Below are 16,334 nucleotides of genomic sequence, written 5' to 3'. Positions count from 1 at the left end.
CAAACCTATAGATTAAAAAAACCTAACAGGGGTGTCTGGGTGGCTCAGTCAGTTAAACATCCAACTCTTTATTTTGGGTCAGGTCATGATCTCAGGGTCGTCAGATTGAGACCTTGTGGGCTCTGTGCTGGGCATGGAGCCTGTTTAGGATTCTCTTCTCCGCCCCTCCTTCCACCCTGGGCTCTCTCTCTCTCTCTAAACAACAGAAAAAAAAAAGCTTAATAGACACAAACCAATTACAATATATAAATTTTGCTTGCATCCTGATGAAAGTAGAACAAATTATAAAATATTTATCAGGCAATGAGAGAAATTTCAACATTGACTGGATATTTGATGATTGAGGAATTGTTTTAAAAATATTTTTGGTGTTCTAACAACATTTTGTTTAGCTTTCATGAAGTTTACTTTTTTAATACTTAAATATTTAAAAAGATTTTTAAGCAGAAGATGTGGCATATATATACAATGGAATGTTATTTGGCCATCAGAAAGGTTGCATACCTACCATTTACATCGACATGGATGGAACTGGAGGGGATTATGCTGAGCGAAAAAAGTCAATCAGAGAAAGATGATTATCATATGGTTTCATATGTGGAAAATAAGGTGGAAAATAAGAAGCAGTTCAGAAGATGATAGGGGAAGGGGCGGAAAATGGAATGGGAAGTCATCAGAGTGGGAGAAAAACTGTGAGAGACTCCTAACTATAGGAAACAAACAGGGTTGCTGGAGGGGAGATGGGTGGGGGTTGGGGCAACTGGGTGATGGGCATTAAAGAGGGCACATGATGTGATGAGTACCGGGTGTTATATGCATGGGACACTGGCTGTTATATGCAACTGATAAATTATTGAACACTACATCTGAAACTAATAATATGTTGGCTAATTGAATTTAAATAAAAACAATAAAGGAATCTCTATATCTACATTGTGGGGCTCAAACTCACAACCCCAAGATCAAGAGTCACATGTTCTACCAACTGAGCCAGACAGACTCCCCAGTACTTAGATATTTCCAGATGAAAAGATATATGAGATTTGCTTCAAGGTTAGGGAGAGAAGTAAATAGAATAAAGAAAAAATGAGATTGATCATGAGTTGATAATTTTTTAATCTTGCTGATGAGTATGTACATGAAGGACTTGTAGTTATTCATTTTACTTATGTGACATTTGAGCTTGTCCATTAGGAAATTATTAGCTATGAATGAAATAAAACTTAAATATAATTTTTTTTTTCAGATGGCAAGAAAGAAGTTGAAAGATTTCACGACTTTGGAGATTATGCTCAGTGTTCTTCTGCTTATGGTATTTATCATCACTATTCCTCTGTTTGTGCTTTCAGCTAAAGAGTCTTCGGAATCAAAAGGTAACAAGGAACTCTAGCTTTCCCTCCCCATGTGTTGCTCTTACCAGAGCAGAAACCTCATAAATGGCAGACACTTGATTCTCTCCTGTCCATTGTTGTGAGCGTGTGTGGGGAGGGAGGGGGAAGTTATATGTGTGTCGGTGAGCCCTTGACTGGAACTGTGATAGCTCACTAGGCATTCACTGTAGGCCTAAGCCGATACTTTTATTTCCCAGTTAGCACAGTGCAGGATTTCACAGCTGACCCTTGAAATAAAGTTGCTGAATTGCTTTGAATAATTCTCATTTCATTAATAATATTATTGACATTTATTAACCAATAACCCCTTATATGTAAGGCAATTGAATAAGTATATAATCAAAGTATTTAAGGCCAAAGTTCTGTTTTTTAAAAAGTTAACAACCATCAGAGTTATTTAATTAAACATTTATTGAACTGTCTTACTCTGAGAGAGGGGCTGGATTGTGCCAAGTTATCCCTGGTTTCTTCTCTGCTATATTTAGGAACAGTTTCTATGAATCAGGTGATGAAGGGGTAAGTCTGTGGCTAGAATACTTCTCTTCTCCCAGTCCCTCTGTCCCAGCCCTGACAATTTCTCCTTTTGTGGGGAGTTACATCAAATAATCTCAAAGATTGTTTAACTCTTAAAATTCCATGACTTTGGACATGGAACTAAAACTCTTGTTCAGAAAGTGGCACAAATATGGAGCTCTCTTAATCTATCACTTTTGAACTGGAATAGAAATGAAAACTAATTAAAAGCCCCATTATTCTGTCTTCATGTCCTTGCAGAGTGACTTAAAGAAATCTCACTTCCTTATTTTAGAATGCAATAGATGTGTCTTTAATGTGACTGATTTTAAAATCGAATCAAGGCAGTTGGGCAGATCCTAACTGCCAATTTTTACATTGGTGGCCTTCCTTTACATTTTTGCCATATGAGACTTTATATTACATGAGAACGTCATCACTCAGAAGTGTTCCTTGTTGAGGGAATGCCTGGTAATGGAACAACTGGAACAGAGGTTATGATGATTAGGGTGGTAACATCCACGAAAACATACACTGTGCATGTTCTGTGCACAGACATATTGTGAACCAGTTACTGGGGGTGGAAGTAAAGGACCAGGGCAGTCTGCAAACTTTTCTGTAAAAAAACAGGTACTTAATACATTTGGCGGACCATATGGTCTCTGTCATAACTAACTAATTTTGTCACTGTAGTACAAAAGCAGCTGTAGATAATACATTAAAAAGTGGATGTGTCTGTGTCCCAGCAATCAGACTGTGACCTGATTTGGCCCAGGGGCTGTAGTTTGCCTGCCCCCTGGACTAGAGAAGAAGGTAGATTTGGTTCTTACCTTGGTGACCTTTTGATTTAATGGTGGAGCCACACTCCTTGCTCTTATATGAACCATCTCAAAGGGGAGAGCATTGGTGGTAGAAGGAGATGATGTAGTATACACAGAAGTAAATACAGTCAGCAAGAACAAAATGAGGCTTTCTAAAGTGAACGTGTACTTTTCAAGGGCATCAGGGTGAAGACAGATCAGTGGTGGAGTTCATATACTTGGAGGTGTTGAGAATTATGACAATCATGTTAAATGCTTGTGATATTAGATCTGATGGTCATTTTATGTTTGTTTCTGGGATTATCCCAGATCCTGGGACAACAGTTATGCCAGATGCAAGTACCACCCCCGAATCTGCTGTGTGCCCAGTGGTAAATGAAGTGGAACGGATAAATTGCATCCCTGACCAGCCAGTTCCAACAAAGGTTTGAATTACAGATCTTGTTTCCATTTAAGAGTTTATGCTATTGAATAGTTTTTGTTATTGTTAATTTCTGTTCTGTTTCTTTGTTTCCTGTTTGTAAGTCCCAGAGAACTGTTTGCATTGCAACTATTGGTGGCTTGTGCAAATGAATCCTGTATCCACCCTTGTGAGACAGTGCAGCTTTGGGAGAGAAAGAGTGAGAGAATTCCCTTGGGTTGACAGATTAAATTAAATATGAATTTCTGATAAATCATGAGTACTTTTTTTAGTATAAGAATGTTGCATGCAAGATTTGGGACTGACTTCTATTAAAAATGGATTTGTCTTTTATCTGGCAACACTGCTTGGTTACTCATTCTCTCTGACTGTTACTGCCTCTGTTTCTTGCCTTTTCTCTGTCTCTCTCCTTTCATGATTCCCAAAGGCTGTCTAGGATCTACAGTGAAAAGTAATACACGTACATAAAACATTATTTAAAATAAGGACAAAGTTTTAAGAGCCATATTCTGTAAGGAAGAAGATAATAAATCCCAGACTAAAGATAGTGCAGGCATCTGGGTATTTACAGCAATATTTCTTGATCACCAACTGAAGTTCTGCTGAGTATTATAATTGTGAAGTTCATGACCCACACAGTGTATCAGTCACCTTTCACGCTGAGAATGAATGAAAACAAAAGGCAGCCTTCTGAGTGAAGTCCACTGGTATGAAATGGCAGATTTATATCAGACACAGATATGATGCTTGCTGCAGGAGCTACCCAGGCACGTGGCATGCTCACATTTATCTCTGTAGCCGTCCTGTCATAAGCTGGCTGGAATGTCTGTGGTGTTCTTGAGAACTGCTGTTTTGGTTTGTCTGAAGGTCCTAATACCAAAAGACGTTTTATTTTTCTTTTCTGTTTTTTTTTTCCCTCTTACACTTCTGGAGGCTACAAGTCCCAAATCAAGATGTTGGCAAGGTTGATTCCTTTTGAGCACTCTTAGGTAGAAGCTGTTCTTGCTTCTCTCCTAGTCTCTGGTGGTAGCAGTCAGTCCTTCACATTCCTTGGCTTATAGATGCATCACTCCAGTTTCTGTCTGTGTCTTCACATGGCTTCTCCCTGTGTGTGTGTGTCTGTGTTCAAATTTCCCATTTGAATAAGGATACTTGGCATATTGGATTAAAGGCTTACCCTATTTCAGTATGACCTCATCTTAACTAATTACCTCTGCAACCGTCCTACTTCCAAATAAGATCAAAATCTGAGGTATAAAGATTAAGACTTCAACGTGTCTTGTCTGAGGACATAATTCAGTCCAAGTCATAGAGAGGGGAACTGTGGAAAGTGGGAATTGTTACAACTTGAACCTTTGATGTTGACTGACTGGGCGTAGATGCCGAGTCAACGAGAACCAATGCAACCAAGAGAGAACAGATGAAATCAGCTCTAAGATATGATGGACTAGGGTTGGGGGAAGTGGGAAGTTAAGGCAGAGAAGGGAACCAGAGCCAGATAAGTAGCTTGACATAGAGAAGAGGTCCAAGACTGCAGCAGAGTGATGGGATAAAACTAATCAGGAAGGCAAGAGAGATCCAATCTCTGGATAGAGATGGGTAGTTAAGGATCAGGAAATCTCCTGGACAGGAAACTCAGTGCCATGACTAACTGTTCTGGCACCAAGGGCATCAGCCTGCACAGCAAGTCCACTAAGGTAAGAAATAATCCCAGTTAGACCAACATACCTTTACCAAGGTGGTTGTAGTGTTCAGTTCCCTTTATTTGGCATCTTACCCTGACTGAAATGAACTTGACCTCTTAGAGTAGTGAACAGAGTTCAAGTTGCCTACTGGGAGTAGGAAGAAACAAGATTGAAAAGAAAAGGTGGATTTAAATAGTAGAAGACCTTGGAAGTCACGTAGAGGAAGCTGGTTTTTGATGTGATATGCAGCAGCTAGGAGCAACGATTTAAGGCTGAATGGAATCATGTACTGAGAAACAAAGAAAAGAGAACATCAAAACAGGACTAAAAGAAAAAGAAGATATCAGGGAGGAAAAAAAAAAAGCAGAATACTTCAGTATGGGGCCAAATGTCAAAGTTCAGCATTTGAGGTGATAGGTTCAATTAAACTAAATAGTTTTTTTCTCGTAAATTCTTGTAGAGGAGATAAACCAAGTAAATAAATAACTGGAATATGAAATAAAAAGTCATAAGATATAAAAGAAATATGTTGGAGACCACAGAGAAGAAGACAGTATTATCAAGGGGAAGGTGACAGTATGGAATTAAACATAAGGAGGATTTTGACACAGATGGGAGGAATGGAAAGTGAATTCAAAATAGAATGGATGAGGAAATTGTGGGGCACACACATGACATATCAAATGGTCCCATATGGCCAAGATATGGGGTGGGTGCCAAACAGAAGATAATGCCTGAGATTGCAAGGTAAATTAGAGCTGGATGAGAGAGAACCATTAATGTTCTGTTTTGTTGATAGGAAAGGGAAGCTGTGGTCTAGATACGCTTCATGTAAGCAGGATGTTTGGCACACTAGGTTTGCAGAAAGTTGATCCACACCCGTTCACTAGCCCCTGTCGCAGTGTGCTAGGAACCTTGTTGCTTAGAAGCACAGCTAGAAGGCTAATGCATCCTAAGTTCACTCTCCTACAACACCTCATCTTGATATTGATTGTTGAACTTCAGATGTCATTATTGGCTCAGCAGTGTTTCTTTGGGGTTTTATTGTAAGACCTTTCATAAATTCTGTGGTATCAAGATTATAGTTCAATAAATGAACTTTGCCTTTTTTTGTATGTTGTACCAACTGCATTAAACTATGACCTTGGCATTCATTCATTGACCTGCTCCTCTTTAGCTCAGCCAGAGAGAAATGCTCTGGGAGTACTTTCAGTGGCCTGTTTTTTCATAGAAGTTACGTCTTGGGCATTATGGTGCATGTTTCAAGTATCCTGGCTGCTATATGCTCCCCCAGACTATTGTTGAGAGGCCGAGTCTATGGATGATAATGTATTTATATAATGTGCATGTTAAAGGGAAGTACATGGCTGTGTGGAGTAGAGAAGTGGGAAGAAATTATGAATATGATACCAGGCTAGTGGAATGTTCCAGTGTTGAGGCCATTACTGTACCATTTTATCACTCCTCTCTCTCTCTCCTCCATGATTACTTATAAAGAACTAACAGTATAAATTCCCCTTCAAATAATTCTTTGTTGTAGATCCCACTGTTTTTAACTCCCAATAATGGGAGGGAATCCTATGAATTTGTCAAACCATGTGGTATACTCTTGGAGACATCTTGGGAGAGAATGAGCTCCGAGAGTCTCTTCTATGAATCTCAGGGCAGGAAAAAAAAAGGGTGACTCAGTTATCAAATTTCTAGCCTGATCTTTAGTTTTGGGTTGGCGGCTGTTTCAGGGCATCTCCCTTGGGCGTCCCATGAACACCTCGCCTGAACTCATCATTCCTCATCAAATCTGCTTTCCCTCCTCGACCATCAGATTCTGTTTGTACTCCTGTTATGCTTCTTGTCTCGGTAGCAGGAACAGCAGAATTCTCGCCTGGCTCTTCCCTTCAAGCCCTTTGAACAATATTTCATGTATTTTAAACACTTTCCTTGACAATGTTTCCCAGAATAAGCACTTAATTTCCCTTCATACCTGGTCATGCTGGCCCTTCCCCACCTCACACGTGGGCTTATTCCCACAGACTCCTAGCACCTCTTCTGAATTCCATCTCTCCCCTACCTGTGCCATTACACACAGGATTGAAACTGCCCTCTTGATTATCCTACTTTCTTTATATTGCTCCCCAGCTGGAGTACTTATAGCCTTCATTACTGTTTATTGTGTTGAGTTCAAATACTCAGTGTGTCATCTTAGACCCTGTTTAACCTTTGTGCCTCTCAAGCTGCACATAGGTCATTCTCCCATGCAGATTTTAGAGACATACTTACCCAAAACCTGTCCAATCTGAAAGACTTACCCAAAACCTGTCCTTACCCAAAACCTGTCCAATCTGAAAGACCATATCACTTTCCACTTCCTTGTGAGGCCTTCTGCCCACAATCCCAGCACCTTTTACCCATAATCCCAGAGTTGAAAGATCCTGTTGATGGTTGGGAGCAGAAAGATGTAGTCAATTCCAGACACCTAGCTAAGGAAAGAGCTGGTAGACAGTAATTTTAAGCTCATTGATTGTCAGGATAGAATGTATTGTATGTTGGCTAGCTGAACATAAAAAAAAGAACGTATTGTATAAACAAAGAAGAGCAGGTTTACATGCTTAAAATACTGGCATATCCTAACTATCTTGTAGAATGGGTAAGCTGAGAACAGTTTACAGTAAGTCCTATGGTTAACAATAGTACTAATGATAATCTTTATGATGATGTTTGACAAGTTACCGTCTTTCTTTTTCAGAAGTTGTGTCATATTTTATAGCAGGCATACTCAGTAATTATCTATTTATTGTTTATTTATTGGCTTGTTTTATATTCTGCAAATTCCATTTTATTATCAATAAGTGTTTAATGGCTCAAGTTTTATGAATATCAGCCAGCAAACTGCATTTTACGGAGATCGTTAAGAGTCCCCACCTTCAAAATTACTCTGTATTTACACAGCATTAGTTAAGAGCCATTATGTGGTGCTAGGAAGAGCAGTGAGCTGTCAGGTCCTGTGTACAGACTTAAGTTTATGCTCTATGCCTTGAACTGAGAGTGTAGCCCTTGGGCAGTAGGGTGTTAGGGGAGCCCCAGTACAGGTTCTAGTCCCGGCTTTGCTTCTGAAAAACTCTGTGACTTGATCATAAAGTCTTGTTTCCTTGCAGACTATCAAATCTTTGTCAGTGAAATGAAGCAGTCTGTCTATTAAATGCCTACCAAGCATGAGCCAGGAGCTGTACTACAGCTCTCTGTTTCCTACGATTTTAGTGACCACGAAAGTACTGGCCGATGACATGTGATAATTGACATGATACATTTCCCCCCAAGGTCTTATTTTGTGTTTTCCATTTGTTTTGTGTTGCTATGTGCTGCTCCCTGCCTGTCCCCCACCCTATGCCCATAACTATGTCTTCTTTCCTTATTATTTTTTTAAATTTTCTTTTGCTTTGAGGATTTTTTCCCCTGGAGTTTTTAATACTGTATTGGAAGTTACATGGACTATATTACTTCAGCAATTCCTCTTAAATTTAAATTCTCAGATGAACTTAAAAGGACATTTGTATCTTGGCTCTAATTCTTCTCTATATGTGCCTTCAGTCCTATTCACATCATCATTTTGTACAGCTTTTCTTTACGACGATTTTCCTAGGTTTCACATCCTTTTTACTCTCCTGTTTATGTGCACCAAGCTTCTCTTTCCACTCCTCGTGACTGCTTAGGGCCACTGCAAGAACTGGCATTTCCAAGTTAGCCAACAGAGAACATTCACTTTTCTGGCTTCTTTGAACACTCTTTGATCTTTGCCCCTTCCATTCCAATGAAGAAATTATTAAACTCTGGGCAGTGTGCAGAAACCATTCTGTTTAACACCCTTTTTAACACCTTTCTCTTTGCCTGATGTACTGAGGTTTCAACTGAGTGGGTTTAAAAGGAAAAAAACCACAAAACCCTGCTGATGGGAATTCATGGTGCAGCCAGATCCCACAGCCATATCATCCACAGATGGGCATGGTTTTTCCACCCTTAAATTATTCATGTAAAAATAAGCATGTGATTAGATCCAATTGTTCATAAACTTAAACCATTTCTTTGTCTTATCATTTGCAAAGCATGGCCATGTCCTCCTGAAAATGTGCTTAAACAGAAACTCAACCCAGAGTATAGGAAAAAGACAGTAGATAGCAAGAGAACTAAGTTTTGGTGCTTGCCTTCCCAGTAGCTAACTGAGCAAGCTTTGGCAGGTCACTGCACCTCTGTGAACTTCTGCCTGTCTCAGGTGCTTCATCTGTAAAATATATAGCAGGATGTAGTAGTTATTTATTGCTTTGTGACAGATTATGCCAAAACTTCATGGCTTAACACAACGAACATAATTTTTTTATTATGGTCACAAATCTGACTTTGACATAGCTGGATACTTTTGGCTCAGTCTTTTAGAAAACTGAGGTTGAAGTGTCTTCTGGGACTGGGTGTGATCACTTTCAGGCTCATTTATGGGATTGTTGGCAGGATTGAGATCCTCCAGGATTGTTGGATGAGAGTCTCTGTTCCTAGAAGGCCATTGGCTGGATACCTCCCTTAGTCCCTTGCCATGTGCTCCAGAAGAGCAAGGGAAAGAGAGCAAGCCAGACAGGAGACATAATCTTTCTGTAATCTATCTTAGAAGCAACGTCCCATTATTTTTGCTTTATTCTGTTCATTACAAGTCACTAGGTCTAGTCCACATTCAAGAGGAAGAGGTTTCTTTGTACTTTTTTGTAGTTATCCTGATGCTCCTCCCAAATAAATTAGTTGACGTGAGAGAGGGATTGTATTCATTTTAGTCTCCACTCGATTCTGTTGTTAATTGTGGCATAAAGTGGACACGTTTCTTTTTTTTTTCTCTTTTTTAAAAATTTTATTTATTTATTTTTTATTTTCAACATAAGAGTATTCATTGTTTTTGCACCACACCCAGTGCTCCATGCAATCCGTGCCCTCTCTAATACCCACCACCTGGTTCCCCCCACCTCCCACGCCCCGCCCCTTCAAAACCCTCAGATTGTTTTTCAGAGTCCATAGTCTCTCATGGTTCACCTCCCCTTCCAATTTCCCCCAACTCCCTTCTCCTCTCCATCTCCCCTTGTCCTCCATGCTATTTGTTATGCTCCACAAATAAGTGAAACCATATGATAATTGACTCTCTGCTTGACTTATTTCACTCAGCATAACTAAAAATTAGAATCTCTTTGAGTTTCAAGGAACAATTACTTTTTGCTTTGGGAGAAGTTGAGAGACTACATATGTATGTATGTATATATCTATCACATATATGTAACACACACATAATAGACATATTTAAAAGTCAAAAATGATTTGATTTCAAAGCTTCTGAATAAAGCAAAATCTTTTTTTTTTTTAAACCAAACCAATATAAGTGAAGCTGCTTTTGTAATTTTAAGATTCTGGTGATATAACTATATTGTAGTTTAAGATATTTAAACAAAGTTACCAGTTTTATTGTGATGGCAGATGTGGGACTGCACTGTGGTCCCTATATTATTTCAAAATAATAATAACAGGGTAGGGCATTGGCAGAAAAATTAATTTTGAGTACAAGCTGTGGATTGACTGGTATACAGCACAATTTCTCTAAATATCATTATAAAATGAGGTTAATGATACCATAAGCTCAAAATACATTTGTAAATGATAATGTTCTACAAATGCATGAAATTATTTGACTAATCTCTTATTCCAGGCCACATGTGATCAGCGTGGGTGCTGCTGGAGACCTCAGGGGACCATAAGTGTGCCCTGGTGCTACTATTCTAGAAATCATGGTTATCAAATGGAGAGTGACCTTGTAAAAACAAATGCAGGTAAGCCAGACAATGAGATGGGAGCTCCACACCCTCTATTTGCTACAGAGGAAAGCCTTAGCAGCTTGCAGAGTATCACCCTGCACAGCCACACTACCGCCTGTGACAGAAGGTAGGCACTGCTCTTAAGCAAGGGCTGGGATCTATTTTGGCATCAAGGGAAAAAAAAATCCAATCTTGGCAGTTAGGATACATGGTCTATTCCTGGCTCTACTTTATGTCCCTTAGTAACCTTGTACAATCATTGTGATATCTTTGATCCCCAAGTTTCAAACTTTTAAAGAGATGGATTTGGACTCAGTAACATCTGAAACTACTCATAACTCTAATACGATGTGATTTTGATGATATGGAAACAATTCCAATTTCATCAATATTTTATGAAAGTTAGCTAGTTAATATCAGTGTTCATGAACCAAATGTCTCCTCCTGTTTCTCCCACCCCAAAATACAGAGGATAATAATAAACCTTCTGAGAGATAACAGAGGGTGACTACTTTGGGGAAGCTCTTAGCATAAAGGAAGAGGCATGCTGCCCCTCCAAGGGTCTTGGCCCGTGGCCTTTTCTAATACAGTCTCAGTTCTCACCTGGCTTATCATGGAACCTGGAAGATGGCATCAGCATATATGATCACCTGCAATGTAACATGAAAATAACTGAGAAGGAATGATGTAGAGATAGAGATAGAGATATATTCAGATACCTCTGTCTCTATATCCATATAGATCTCTCTCTCTCGTTCTATCTATATATCTATATATATCAAAGGCTAAGAGTGTAAAGGGTATGTGATTAACACAGAATGGCTGATGGACTGTTGGAATGAGAATTAGGCCTTTGGGGGGGAAGTTTCAAGCTGATTTTGTAAGCGAGAAGCATGGGTAAGGTAGTGACTGTGCCTAGCTTCACACACTGGTCCACGGCAGTGTTTGATGGGAGACATCTCTCCTCCCTTCTTTTGAGAAATAAAGGCTTTTCACAGCCCCTTTGACTTAAATATGGCTACTTCTTGTGAATTTACATAGCCAGCTATGTAAACCTTTTTCCCTCTATATACTAGGATTCACAGCCCAGTTGAAAAGGTTGCTTTCTCCATCCCTATTTGGAAATGATGTCAACAATGTCCTTCTCACAGCAGAATACCAGACGTCCAATCGTTTCCACTTTAAGGTTGTGGTTTGTTTATTCTTTAAGAATCTTTTGGAAAAGTACTTGTTCTCTACCTGATGGCCGCAGTTACTACAAGACCGACAGTATTGCTAATGGAAGCATTTTCTCTACTGACGTTATTTTTCTTAGTACTATATGTTGAAGTCGTCTGTAGCCTTCCTTCAGTGTGGTAACTTCCTGAATGTAGATTTAGAGTCAACTAGTGAAATCTGGCTTTCATTTATTTGTCCCTAATACCATGTGAAATATAGTCAGGAGGGAAAAGAAAAAGAATGATCACAGCTGTGAAAATTCTAGAGCTAGTCCATCTCTGTAGACTTACAATGTCTATTTCTACCAAAAGACTAACTTCTGCCCAGGTGTTAAACATTTGAATTTGGTAATATAATGGATAAATCTACCTCAGACATCATGCCATTTGGGTCAGTGCCTGAGTTCAGTACCATGAGCATAGTCACTGGGAAACACTGCTGTTGGTAGGGAGGTTTCTATTTTGAAAATACTGAGGAGTTTTCATTTTGGCTTTCTTTCCCTTCATGTCCCGGGCAGCTAACTGACCAGAGCAAGGACAGGTATGAAGTACCTCATGAACATGTGCAACCTTTCAAAGGAAATGCTGCTTCTCCCTTGACCTATGAAGTTATGGTCTCCCAACAGCCATTTAGCATCAAAGTGATCAGAAGAAGTAATAACCGTGTTTTGTAAGTTTTGAAAACCTGTCTGGGGATCCGAGTAGGAAGGACATGGGGAAGGGAGGTCTGCAAGCCCGAGGAAGGGTGCATGCATTGCAACAATGTTCCTGAAGGTTGTGAGCCCACTTTCGGTGATGAGACTCTTCGAGTGTGTACTTTCTTCCACCTTCCTCTTTCCTCCTCCTGCTGCTTCTTCTTCTGTTGTTGTTATAGTTATTACTAAGCATCTATTAGAGGCCAGGCACTGAGCTGGGCCATTTTTTTCCCCTTCATTTTTATTACTGTGTCATCATTTTTTTCCTCTTTATTTTTCCATTCCTCCATCCATGTATCCACCAGTAACTATTTATGGAACATCTATTATAACATAAGAGTAATATTTTGGCAGTGTCATAGGGCTTCTAAGGGAAAAAGAATTCCTGATCTCTTAGTGTCCATGGGAGGGCAAATGGAGCCAGTTAAACAGGGGATAGGAGTCATTAAGATGTAAGGGACACTTTTCTAAAGGTGTGTCCTCTCCACTCTACTTGCCCACCTGTCCCTGCATTTTGCATCGGCGTCTAGGTTGGACTCAGGCATTGGACCCCTCCTATTTGCCGATCAGTTCCTGCAGCTCTCCATGCGACTGCCCAGTGCTAACGTGTATGGTCTGGGAGAACAGGTGCACCAACAGTACCGGCATGATATGAATTGGAAGACCTGGGCCATGTTTGCCAGGGACACAACCCCCAATGGGGTAAGCTTTTAGGATGGGCCCCCCTGCACTACAGGTCAGCCTCATTTCCGAAGACGACTCCAAGTAGTACAGAATAATAGTTAAGAGTGAGATTCTAGGGTGAGGCTATTTAGGTTTGAATTCTAACACTGACACTCACCAGTTCTGTGATTCTGGGTGAGTTACCTCTATGTGTCTCCAGTTTCTCATCTATAAAACAGGGGGAATATACTTCCCTTGTAGGACTGTGATGGGAATTAGAAGACTTTATCCACATAGAGTATCTAGAAGAGTGTCTGCTACATAGAAAGGGCTCAATAAATGCCACCACTCTTCATTTTATTTTCCTTTTGAACTAACTAGTTGTGGAGAAGATGTTAGTAATATTGACGCTGCACAATAGGTCGGTTATTATCTCCATATATTTTAGGTTGGGCTTTATAGATCACCAGTTTATACCAGGTTTGTCAGCAAAATAGGATAAAATATCAACAAAAATACTGTCTTGCTCATTCCCGTATGAATAGGGTTTGGGGCAGTGAAAGAATAGAAGACATAGAGTTTTTTTGTTGTTGTTTTGTTTGATTTTGTTTTTGTTTTCATTTTTATTTTGCTTTGACTGTGAAAATCCAAATCAGAGTTACTTTGTAGGCTCAGCAATATTACCTACAGATCTTGTTCAGCCACTTGCCTGATTAAGAAGAATCAGTTTCCGAATAAAGGAAATCATTGGAATAATGTATTAAGTGATCCTTTTAATGTATGGTCTGTATTTATTAAAAGAACCCTAAAAATTAAGTATAATTGATTCCATTCAACAGGCGAGAAACTGAGGCTCAGAAATAGCCCAATGTTTAAAAATAAGTTTGGAGTAGCAGAGATAGGATTTAATCCCTGGCCTGAGTAATGTAAAGCCCATGCTCCTTACTCTACCATATGCCTATCAGAAAGACAGAAAAGTTGAGTCAGAGCAGCTTTCCTGGGAATCATTTAATAAGGAGCCCGAGATCTTTGCTACTCAAATGGGCATCACTATGGGAGAAATGTATTAGAATTCGAATCCACATTTAACTAAGATTCATATATAATTTCTGTGCACACCAAATTTTGAGAAATGCTGTTCTGGAGTAGTGATTTCAAACATGACTGCTCATTGGAATCACCTGGAGAAATTTAACAAAATATCAATGCCTGCTCCTACCCCTAGGAATTCTGTTTTAATTGGACTGGGCTGCAGCCCCAGGTTGAGAACTACTGTTCTAAAGTCTTAGAAGTTCAGCTCCCGTTCTAGAGTCTAGACGTTAGCGAGACTAGACCAAGATATCTTGAGTAGAGCTCCCTCTAGTGGCACATTAGAAAGATGTCTGATTCATATTAAGGCTTGATGGAGCTTTTGCAGATGGAATTAGGTTAATCCTCTTTGAGAGAAGAGATTTTTTGAACTATGGTTTCAAAATTCTTGTTCTCCTACATTTTGACAGGTATCCTAAGCTCTCACATTTCTACTAGATAAATGGTCATAATTGACTCAATTCAATAAGAGAATAGTAATTCACTTGGTTGACATCAACCAAATCGAGACTTGATATATTAAAAATTTATCTGTGTCTTCTTTGACCATGAGTTCACTGTCAGTTACTCACACAATTAACACTGATTTCTTAAGTAATTTCTAGTCATTTGGGGTTTAAATTATTAGATGGTAAGTTTTCTATTTTTTATTTTCTTTCTGCAGGATGGAACTAACTTATATGGTACACAGACATTCTTCCTGTGTCTTGAAGATGCTAGTGGATTGTCTTTTGGAGTGTTTCTGATGAACAGCAATGCCATGGGTAAAAGACTAAAGGAATATTCATAAAAATGCATAAGAGCGGGGCGCCTGGGTGGCTCAGTGGGTTAAAGCCTCTGCCTTCGGCTCAGGTCATGATCCCGTGTCGGGCTCTCTGCTCAGCAGGGAGCATGCTTCCCTTTCTCTCTGCCTGCCTCTCTGCCTACTTGTGATCTCTGTCTGTCAAATAAATAAATAAAATCTTTAAAATAAAAAAAATGCATAAGAGCAATTTTCAGCACTATGAGAAATGGAATGGAGCCCTTTAGGAATGGCTGAGCCATAGCTCAGACACTCGCATATTCTTTGATTCTTCCATCCCTAGTTCATTACCTGTTGTTATATGGTAACTATATATAGGCTTTCTCTCCTAACTTATGATTTTTCTGAATCATAGCTCAGATTCAGCTAAACCGAGCAATGAGTATTTCATTCAGACAATACAGTGGTAGCAAGGCAAAGTGGAGTGGCAAGGGTAATGCCCTACAAGATCAATTTGTTTAAGACCAAACAGTGTAACATCAGAGGATTCCAGAAAGTAGGTAGCTTCCCCATCTTTGAAGGTTTAGATCGAATCAGTGATTCTCTACTTTTTTTTTCTGCTTGCATCAGTAACAATGGATCTCAGTGGCAGTCAGTCAATCACCACCGGAGAAGAGGAGATGTATTAGAATCTCCCAGGGTTGATGGGATATTGATCCCTACTTCTTCTCAACTGAGAATCAATGGACTAGATCAGAGGTGCTCAAAGCATGGCCCATGGATAGTTCACAAACTGTTTCAGGTCTATAGTAAGATGATTATAGTATTGGAAAGTAAATATTGCTGTGGCATCCAAGTGCATTCATGAACCCTTGTTCATAGATACTCTGTGTGAGTTGTTCTTATGACCAAAGAATACATTTCAGTAGATCTTGAAGCTTTTTATTCTTAAATGCAAACCAAGGCAATGGGGAAACTTCACCTCTGAGAATTGTGATTGGGGTCTTAGGGGGATTTTCAGTTTATAATATAATCTCTGACCTTTTTTTTTTTTTAAGCTTGGCTTTGCTTGAGTGAGATTCACTGAGGCTGGTGACTCAGTTTGTCCAATTGGGTTACATTCCTGCAATGATGATGGGTTGTGAGGTGGGAGCAACAAGTTCTGTAGTTGTGAAGGTCAAGAAGAAACAGTTTTCCTCTGCCTTTGCCAATCCAGTATTTGGGGGCCTGTGAGTCAACTGACAAGTGATAGGTTAGCAGGAG

At 39.5% G+C, this 16,334-nt stretch overlaps 1 protein-coding gene across 1 annotated transcript in view; it reads left to right on the top strand.

Annotated features, from left to right (window-relative positions):
• Positions 1-1,246: 1,246 nt before the first annotated feature.
• LOC111151996 (maltase-glucoamylase) overlaps positions 1,247-16,334 on the top strand; it is a 72,765-nt gene continuing 57,677 nt past the window's right edge. The window contains exons 1-7 of the mRNA XM_022510248.1: positions 1,247-1,373; positions 3,035-3,150; positions 10,560-10,680; positions 11,742-11,851; positions 12,401-12,552; positions 13,108-13,279; positions 14,994-15,093. Of these exons, the coding sequence (XP_022365956.1) occupies positions 1,247-1,373; positions 3,035-3,150; positions 10,560-10,680; positions 11,742-11,851; positions 12,401-12,552; positions 13,108-13,279; positions 14,994-15,093 (898 nt within the window). The remainder of the gene's footprint in view (positions 1,374-3,034; positions 3,151-10,559; positions 10,681-11,741; positions 11,852-12,400; positions 12,553-13,107; positions 13,280-14,993; positions 15,094-16,334) is intronic.

The sequence above is a fragment of the Enhydra lutris genome, unplaced genomic scaffold (genome assembly GCF_002288905.1).
Source record: "Enhydra lutris kenyoni isolate GAN:26980312 unplaced genomic scaffold, ASM228890v2 scaffoldscaffold27, whole genome shotgun sequence".
Taxonomy (NCBI): Eukaryota; Metazoa; Chordata; class Mammalia; order Carnivora; family Mustelidae; genus Enhydra; species Enhydra lutris.
The sequence above is the reverse complement of the archived record's forward strand: the minus strand, read 5'-3'. Positions and strand labels throughout refer to the sequence as shown.